This window comes from Nothoprocta perdicaria, unplaced genomic scaffold, assembly GCF_003342845.1.
Source record: "Nothoprocta perdicaria isolate Ctin4 unplaced genomic scaffold, notPer1 scaffold_170, whole genome shotgun sequence".
Classification (NCBI taxonomy): Eukaryota; Metazoa; Chordata; class Aves; order Tinamiformes; family Tinamidae; genus Nothoprocta; species Nothoprocta perdicaria.
Window position 1 is genome coordinate 849615 of NW_020454872.1, and position 9422 is coordinate 859036.

The following is a 9422-nucleotide window of genomic DNA, read 5'->3' on the forward strand; positions in this document are numbered from 1 at the left end:
CTGCCGTGGGTAGCCCTAAGTGACAAACGTGGAAAATAAGTCACTGATGGGTGGGTGAGGGTTGGCTGCACCCCGGCGTGGGGAGTGAGGAGTGCAGAGGAAGCCAGAGCTGCCGTTATCTTTCACGGCAGACGCAATCACCGTCCCCGGCCGGCTTCCCTCTTCTGCGTGCGCCTGGTTAGGACAGCGGCCGTGTGTTCCCGGGGTGGCTCTGGGCTCTGGCCCGGCTGCCCGCGCGATGCACAGGGGCTGCAGCTGGCCCCAAACACAAACCAAGTCCCTAACTGATACTGCTCGCTCTCTACTTACAATTAGAAAGGAACAAGTGTTGGTTTTACCAGCCGAACAGGTCTGAGGTAGGAAGTAGGAGCAAAAAATCTCCGCCTTGATATCAGTGCTCAGCATCACCTGCCTACCGAGGAGCACTCGAGCCAACAGAAAGCCAGGGAAGGTCCTGGGAAAGGAAGACACTTGCCTGGAAGATCTGGGTTTGCCACAAGCACTGAGCAGAGTTATTTGGGGTGTAGTTGTGCAGGAGATCATAAATGATCCTTTTAGGCTTCACGTGGAATGTGCATGGGGCTGAGTAAGAGGAACTTGCCCTTATCAGAGAAGAGTTCGCCCAAAGGAGCCAGTACATGAAGCGGAGCATGTATCTTCTCACGAGCTTCGTTGTGCAGCAAAGCTTTTCAGCAACTGTCTGGTAACACTGACAGTTCAGTGTTCGGTCTTGACTTGTAGCTACTAGTCCGTAGCTTGCTCTGTAGGAACAGCTGGCTCTGTTTTTCTGCACAACATATGACTTTTTAAAATTAAAAGGTATGAGTTTTTGAACTTCTTTATCCTGCAAGCATAGAGAATAGGGTTCATGGCAGAATTGGCATGGGACAAGAGAATTCCCAAGTATATCCAGTGCTGGGGGATCGGCCAGTTGGGGTAGAAGTAGGAAACGCAGTTTATGATGCATAGGGGCAACCAGGATATTGCAAATAGGAAGAGGACGAGAGCTAGAGATTTGGCTGTCCTGAAYTCCCGCCCATAAAATGTCCCTGCCGCTCTCACGCTGTTTGAACCTTGGCTGAGCTTTGTCCGAATCATATAAAAGATTTCAGCATACAGAGCACACATGATGGCCAGAGGGACAAGGGTCCATGCGAAGAAGCCAAAATAAACCATGTAATCCATCTTCATCACGGAGACAAACCGACACTTGAGCAGGTCCGGGTTGCCGACTCTTCTGTTGTTCCACCCAAACATGGGGATTAACCCTGTCAGCAGCGAGACAGACCAGCACAACCCCAGTGCCAACCAAATTCTTCTTTCTGTAGAGATTATTTTATATCTGTTGAGGAAGAAAACCCAGGCCACACTAAGCAGAAGCATTTGGAATAGTTGCGGATGGTTTCAAGAACTCACATGGTCAATACTGCAGGTTCCCTGGGACGCAAGTGAGCATTAGCTCCCTCTCCTTGGGAAAAAGAATCTTAAGATGAGCCACAAGTGCTTTTCACAATGGTCACTTAGCAGAATCTGTTTAAATTGGACTATGCTTAACTCCTCTTTTTGCTTATAATCTTGTCTATTTTCAGCTATTTTGTTTCTTGTTTCATTATGATCGCACTGTGGCTCTCAACTGAGTAGTAGTTGTATTTCTAGCAGATCTCTGCTATTTCTCAACTTCCTTGGATGCACTTTATCATTTACACTTTACTTATGCTGCTTGTATGACCACGWTATTTTTTCACTCTCCAATCTATAGGTCCTTTCTGCATTATAAAAGTATAACCTCTTTCATGGTCGAGGTTATGCTCTGGGTTTCTACCTCGCATTCACTTTTCCTTTCAAACACAAAAAGCCATTTGCATCTTTTTATTAGCCCTGAGTAAGGTTTTCTTAGTCCCCTATTTTTAGCCAAGGCAAATATAAATCATATCTAAATGACTAAACGAAACTCCGGGAAGTCTTTACCGCTCCGAGCATGCACTGCACGAGGAGCCAGAAGCCGGAGGATTGAAACTGCTTGACCACAGACACATCCTGTGGCCAAATGCTGGTCAGAAAATGCCGTGGCCGCCTGCACCCGAGGGAGCTGTGGCCGCGTGATGAGCGCGGGCAGGTCGGGGCGCGCGGTCCCTGCTCTGCGGGGCTCGGCCCCGGGGCGTTTCAGCGCCCCGTGTTTCGCTGCTCCTCAGCTGCACGTGCTGGGGAAGAGCCCGTGGACCAGGGGAAGGTCGAGGAGAGGCTGGGGGACCCGGAGGGACCGCGTCTCACCTGATGGGCAGCTTSACTCGCAGGTACCTGTCGACCGCGATGGCCAGGAGGGACAGGACGGACGCGTAGCAGAAAGTCACCATGAGGCAGCACATGAAGAGGCAGGCGTGGAAGGGGACGCTGACCCCCAGGCTCATGGCGATGGCCAGGGGCACGACGAGGACGCCCACGGCGATGTCGGCCAGCGCCAGGGAGCTGATGAAGTACAGCGTGGTGTTGCGCAGGGCYGGGTTCAGCTTCACCACCCAGATCACCAGCACGTTGCCCAGAACGGCGAGCAGAGCGATCAGGGCCTCGGTGCTGATGTAGATGCCGTCGAGGCCGCTCAGCGCCAGGCTGCTGTTGGGCATGGCGAGGAGGCTGCGGAGCTGCCAACTCGGGCTCGCGGTGCCGCGGCGAGCAGGKGACCGCCTGCAGTGACTAACCCTGGTGGTTGCAGTGCCTCGTCCCAGCGCAGACCTTCTCCAGAATTTCACATCCTCAGGGCTCCCGCAGTGAGCGACCTCTTCCCTTTCTCCAGAGCTGCAACTCTCTCCGTGTCCACGAAATGCCCATCTCGACACCCACACCTCCCTCTGCTCAGAGCAGCCCTGCAGCTCGGAGCATCACTCGAGCCCTTCAGAAAACTATAGTGGGGCACAGGAGAAAAGCCACCCCAAACCTGCTTACCAAAAACCCGCAACAAGTATTTTTAGCACTTCCTCTTCCTAGTCACAGTCTTAGAAGAAAATTGTGATCAGAGGTGACCATGCAAAGCTGCTGCTTATCAATGGAGATAATCATTCTGCAGACACTGCAGGAAATGCAACACTTTAAGGGGTGTTAGCAGCATGTTGAGCTGTGTTCTAACTTGGGGTGTATTTTTCCAAGCAGACCCTGGAGCAGCTGAGAATCTCCTTCCTCGGACTCTTCCTAATGCCCCCAGAACAGTGTTGCAGCAGTGCCCGTGGCTTTTCCTTCACCAGTGGGTGCCCTCGTTATGTTATAAATCAGTACAACACCCTGTGAGAACAGCAGGGTTTGGAGAGCAGGGTGTTTTTCCCATCCCGAGGGTGCCTGGTCCCCCAAGACCTTTTTGCTGCAGGAGCAAGCCGCAGCTCTGCGCACGGAGCAGCGTGCCGGGCTGTGCAGACTGYGGTCGCTGGCGCTCGTGCCAGGAGCTGCTCCCTGCAGCGCTGCTGCTGCTGCTGCTGTGCCCCAGGGCGCCCTGTCCCCACCGCCAGGGAAGGACCCGCTCCCGTTCCAGAGAAAATGGAGACGAGAGACACGGATGGGAGCTCGTGTCAGCCTGGGAGTCCCCTTTGCAGCCTGCCAAAACACTCATGGTCCCAAACGCTGCATCCTCCCGCTCTTCCACCGAGCTTGCTGGCTAAACTTGGCACGGGGAAGTGAAATTGGCCCCGGGAGCAGGCAGGGCCAGGAAGAAATGAGACTCCTTCATGTTCTGCTCTGGCTAAATTCGTCTGCCATAAAAATATTCAAACTACTTCTGCTCCCTGAGGTGTGGCGGTAAAGGGAGGCATTTGGGTGCGAGGCTGCAGCTCCATAAYCCTGGCAGAGGACAGGGTTTCTCTCTCTGCATCCTTTTGCCTTCGGTGTCTTCAGATTTCCCCTCCTGACTCCTACTTTGGGGCCAGGCAATGGATTATCCTACCTGAGGTCCTTCAGCCTCTGGGCAACGTCAGGGTGAAGGGGGCTGGTTAAGCAGGAACTGGATTTATTGCTTTTACTTCAGGCCTCCTTTTTGTTGTGCTTTGTTTTTCTYTGCCCTGGAACAGCGCAGCGAAACCCAACGGGGCCGAGCAGCAGGGCAGGCAGCCAGGAGGTGGCAGAGCCGTCGCGCGGCGGATGCTCCGGCAGCCCCGGCCTCAGGGACGAGGAAGCAGCGGCAGCCCCTTGGCCGGGGTCCCTGCGGCTGCAGCTTCCCCGGCAGGGCCGGCCTGGGTGTTACGGAGCATCCCGGCCCCGCGTGTTCCCCGCGTCCTTCCGACGCTTCCTCCCACAGGCAGCATCTGTTTCCTGCTGCGAATACAACGCGCTCCGGCGGCAGAGGCTCCGCGTGTCCCGATGCCTCCCGAGCAGGAGCTGGGGGTGTTTACAGCTTGCGAGGCCCATAAACACCCCAGTGCAGAGCAGCGCACGGGGCCAGGGGCTTCCTCTCCGCTTGCGCGTTGGAGCATCCCCGGAGCTGCAGTTTGTGCATCCGCAGGGATTGCGTCTGGGGAGGGCTCAACGGGGCGGTTCTGGTGCCTGCCAGCGCCGCATGGACCGGAGCGGGGACGCTGGGGACAGCGGGGCCCAACGCCCGTGGGCAGCAGGTCCAACGCCCGTGGGCTGGCGCTGCAAGGACCGGCACGGGGACGCAGCGGGACCGCCACGTGCAGCAGGTCCAACGCCCCAGCCTGGCGCTGCAAGGGCTGCTCTCGGCTTGCTCAGTCCTGGGAAGGCTCCAGCAGCCGCTCGCAGCTATTCCCCGAGGATCCTCCTACATCCTGGCGATAAGGATCAGGAAGGGAACGTTCCCTCCCCGGCCTCGGCTCCCTGCGTGCCAGGGGCGGAGCGGAGCAGGGACGATTCTGCAAAAGGCGTGACATGCAGATGCACTAATAAATAAATAAGTAAAATCCTGCTGATTCTGATCTTATCACTGATCTTATCACGTGCCTTGACATCAGCTACGGTTGTGTTTGTTCGCGCAGGGTGTCAGACACTTGTTTGCAGGGAAGAGCTGCCTCCTCGCAGCCTCTGGCCGTGTCGTCCCGTGCCATCTGCGCTCTCATCCTCCTCTCTCCCACCCCGCTCTTTSCCCATTCCCTGCTGCCTACTTCCCTTTGCATTAAGTGCATGTGAGCGTGCTTCCTGAAATGTGCTTTCCCCTCCCAGCATCTCTTTCCTCACATCCCCACATCGTGTCCTTCCTCTGCTCCATCCCGGTGCTGTGACGGAAAGGTCTCCGAGGGCATCTCCTGGCCCTGCTGCAGAGCAAACACCTCTGCGCAGGGGGAAGCGGAGCCTATAGACCCAGATCATGCAGGAYGGTGCCAGGGTGTCCAATGCCCTGCAGGGAGGGAAGGAGCTAATCCTAACCCGAACCCTAACCCTAAACCACTCCGGCTTCTCTCCCGCCACATTCCCTCCAAGCCTCCCAGCACGAGCGAGTGCCGGGGACGGGGAGCTCCCTGCGACGTGTCTGAGACTCGTCACCCCTCATCCACTAATCGCCCTTATTTATAGAGCTGCCCTTTCCGTCCGGGTGAGCCCAGGGCGGCCCCAGCCGCTTAAAGGGATTTGCTCCATCTTTGGTGCTGGGGCTGCCCTAATCCCGCTGCAGGTGGGAGCAGAGGCTCCTCCCGGCAACGYGCATGCCGGGAATGTCGCCCAGGGCTTGGGAATGACTGCAGTCCCTAGGGAAGAGGAGCTGCATTGYGCTTCCCCACATATTCCAGCAGCAACTTCCTGTGCACAGAAGCAAAKGGGAAGGTGGCCGGGAGGACAGAGAGGTGCCCGGCTCTCCTTCGCTGGGAGGCACCAGGGAAACRGAGCCGATTCCCAAGGCTGGAGCTCAGGGATGTGTAGCCCGGGAGCCGCATGGCTCCGGCACCCACAAGGCAGCAGAGCCCCTGGCTCCCGTTTTGCAGGGCCCGTTTGCAGCACCCGTTTGCAGGGTGAATTTGCAGGCCCCATTGCAGGGCCTGTTTGCAGGGCCCTTCACTGCCGCCATTCCCCGACCTGCTGCAAGTTGGATTTGCCGAGGAAATCCTGCCGCTGCTGCCGGCGCCACCTCCTGCCGGCCCGCTCAGGAAGGCAGGAAGCGGCCGCGTTACCGGGGCCAGGGCGCCCCGAGGGCCCCGCACCGTCCCGCTCCCTGGGGACAAAGTGCAGCCCCGCAGGGACCCGGTTGCCCAGGGCAAACGTTTTATTGGGTCCCAAAATAGCAAGCGGGAGATTTATTGTCACCATYGTCACCCTGCGCCCTGGCAGAGGGAGCTTTGAAGATGTCTGCGGCCATAAACATCAGTTGTGTGAACCTTGGACACGGGCAATGTGGGATGGGATCCGGGGCCGGCCCTGGAGCCAGTGTCGCGTGCACAAACTGCTCCCGCGSTGCTCGGAGCAGCCTGCGCCGCAAGGAGGAGGCCGCCCCGGCGCGGGTCGCCTGCACGGGAGGAGGAATTTGGAGCTTCGGATCAGGGCTCCTGTGCGCCAGGACCTGCAGATAACGAGCGGGATTCCTTCCAAGGCATGAACCTGGAAGGGGAAGATGCTGGCGTCTGTGCGGGCAGGGAGGGCGGCCCTGGTGCTGCCGGTGCGTGAACACGGCTCTGCATCGGGCCAAGCTCCTTTGCTCGGGCATCGTCACCAAGCCCGCCCTGCCCGGGGCTGTTCCTGGTCCTTGCACGGTCCTAGGGACCTGGAAGCTGTGGCTGCTCCCGGAAAGGCTGCAGGGAAGGCTGCAGTGATTGCAAACACGCAGCTGCTGCAGCTGAGGCCGCTCAGCCCTGACGTCCTTATTAAGGCCGTCCTGGAGCCTCCCTTCTCCTCCTCGGTGCCAGGAAAAGGCCTCTTGGGAAGGTTGTGGTTCTTCCGTCCCTGATCCTCAGATGCTGCTGAGCTAGTGCAGGAAGGGCCTGGCTGTCCCCTGGCAGAAAGCAGGACTAGGTAACGTGGAAATAATCCCAYGGTTTGTAAAACAGAGGGCAGGGAGGCCCCGGCTCTCCTGCTTCTCCAAGCAGGAACCCCATTCCCACCTCCTTGTCCTTGCTGCGCTCCTGGGTGAGGTTGGCTTTGCTGAGGTCCAAAGCTGGAAAACACTTTGGCAGCTGCAGCCACGGTTTGGGGTTCAGCTTTGAACCCCTGGAGCTTCTTCCAGTCAGGAGCACCTGGGCTCCRGCTCTGAGCTCCGGGGCCAGCCCAGCTCTGCCCTTCGGAAGCGAGTTACTGCTGTTTTACTTCTGGTCTCTGGTCTTGTGATCCTATCAGCTTGGAATCCGGGCTAATTATGAGACTGAAAATTGTTTCTGGATTTCATTAAATGAGCAAATGAGTATTAGCTAGATATTTACATCAGCTGAACTGTGATAATTTATCCAACTGGGCACTCTTATTTTGGAGAAATGATGTCCTAAGGGATTATGATTCATTTTCATCTGTCCTTATGAACCTCCGCGTAACCCCTAGAATTCAGCTGCACAGCGAGGCCAGCAATTGCAGTCTTAGTGTGGTTGCTGGAAATAACCATGTTTTCCACCCAGTTCTTCAGTGCTGTCACACACCGGGAAAAGCGAAGCACTGCTGAAATTTAGTGACATCAATGGATTTAGTTAAGGGGGGGGTCAGAGGAGAAATTTTATGTAGGATTTTTGAGAGTAAAAGGATCCAGATCATCTGCAAATTTTAAATAAACTGCACTGTTACGGAACGTGGCATATCTTGGGCATGAATTAGGAATTCATAGCATGTAGAAGTAGCCCCCCCTCTATAGAGGTTTTGGGGAGTCATATCTAATCTGTTAACAAAGTGATATCCAGAGCAGTAAGGAATGAAGCCTCAGATCAGTGCCCTGCTGAACCTGCTAGGTAAATTCCCACTAACTGTAGTTAAACTCAGATCTTTCTTCATTCTTCTCATTATATTTTTTAATGTATCATTTCATGGCCAAGGTTCACATCCATCCAGATCTAATTTCATGTACTTGCAAAGTCTGACTCAGCAAAAAATACTATCAGCTTGCATTCAAACCTGCAGAAAACTAGAGGGGAAAAAAATCAACATTCCATGAACAGACAATAAATAAGTCCTTTATTTTGCTGAATCAGGCCCTGATGTGTCTGGACCCTTATTATTTTGAAAGTTTAGATGATCYTCAACTTCTGAAATAGATAAAAGGGCATGATTCCTTATGTATAATAGAACCCTTCGGTCAGTAGTGCTGAGTGGAAGAAGCTATAGATGCAGTGATATTTGAGATAAATTACTAAACCTTTTGTTTTAAAGGAAACTTGTGAGTCAAATGTACTCTTCTGGTAAACCCTGGCAGAATACCTACCCTCAAATATACTAAAGTTGAAGGGCATGAGCAGGTTTTCCTCATGTAACTCCTATCCCCAGGAATGATTTTTTTCTTATTAACGTACGACTCAATTATTTTGTTTTTGTATGTTTTCTGGATATAGCCTCTTATTTTTAACAATCTATAGTTAATAATTTGCTGCCTGGGTTCCAGGTTAAACGGCCAGTTGTTGCAATTCCGAAGAAACAGGGGCAGCTCAGCAAGCAGCTTCAGGTGTCCTTAAGGGCTCACGATCCATCTGTATGAGGYGGCCTCTGCAAAGGGACAGCTCCCGTACAGCGCTCCTGGGGCTGACAAGCGCAAGCCCTGTCGAGCAGAGACAGGAAAACACGGAAATCTCTCCCCCGAGACGAGGCTGCCTCCAGCTATACAAATTGGGAGCCTGATTCACTTGTTCTCCGCCAGCACGGTGGTCCCCAGGGAAAGCAGGATCTTGCTAGGACTTGAGACACAGAGACCTGGGATTTACGGATCGATACCAGCATCCCTGGCATTGTAGCTGGAAGCAACATTCCTGGGCACTGTGCATCTCTCCTGCTTGCAGGTGAGAGCTATTGGCGTTGATTAGAGCAGAGCACGAGAGCTGGGATCCTCAGCTCTACCCATCTCCYGGCCGCTCACCTGCTAGCAGTTTTGGATGAATCATTTGATCAGCTTGCCTGTTTCTTATTCTGTAAAGTCCTGCAAATATTTAGCTTTGTTCCTGGATAAAAGGCAATACGAATGCACAAATGCTATGGATTTCCACCTGGGCATGCAGGAAATCTGCTCAAGTCCCCCAAGTTCTGCAAGCGGACAGCAGCTCTGCAGGGATAAATAAATCCAGGGAGCTCCAGGTGCCTTGAGCAGCAGGAGCTCCTGTCTCCGCAGGGCAGGACGGTGCCGATGCCTCCCCAGCACCGGGCACTTCCCAGCRGGTCACCGGAGCCCGTTCCCATGTAGCGGAGCTGCCGCTCGGCCCCTGCCTCACCTTTATTTCTCCTGGATTACAGGTAATTCTGCCAGGTGCACTCTTAACAGTAGGACTTTTAAGCTGCAAATGCAATTTAAACTGAATGTGCAATGTAAACTGCCTATGCAA

The 9422-nt window shown here is 54.6% G+C and overlaps 1 protein-coding gene across 1 annotated transcript; it reads right to left on the reverse strand.

The window, feature by feature from the left end:
- Nucleotides 1-700: 700 nt before the first annotated feature.
- Nucleotides 701-2621, reverse strand: LOC112944652 (adenosine receptor A3-like). The gene is made up of 2 exons (XM_026036127.1): nt 2272-2621; nt 701-1342 (listed from the first exon to the last, which is right to left on the reverse strand). The coding sequence occupies exons 1-2, from the start codon at nt 2619-2621 to the stop codon at nt 745-747; spliced, it is 948 nt and encodes a 315-aa protein (XP_025891912.1). The 3' UTR covers nt 701-744.
- Nucleotides 2622-9422: the final 6801 nt, after the last annotated feature.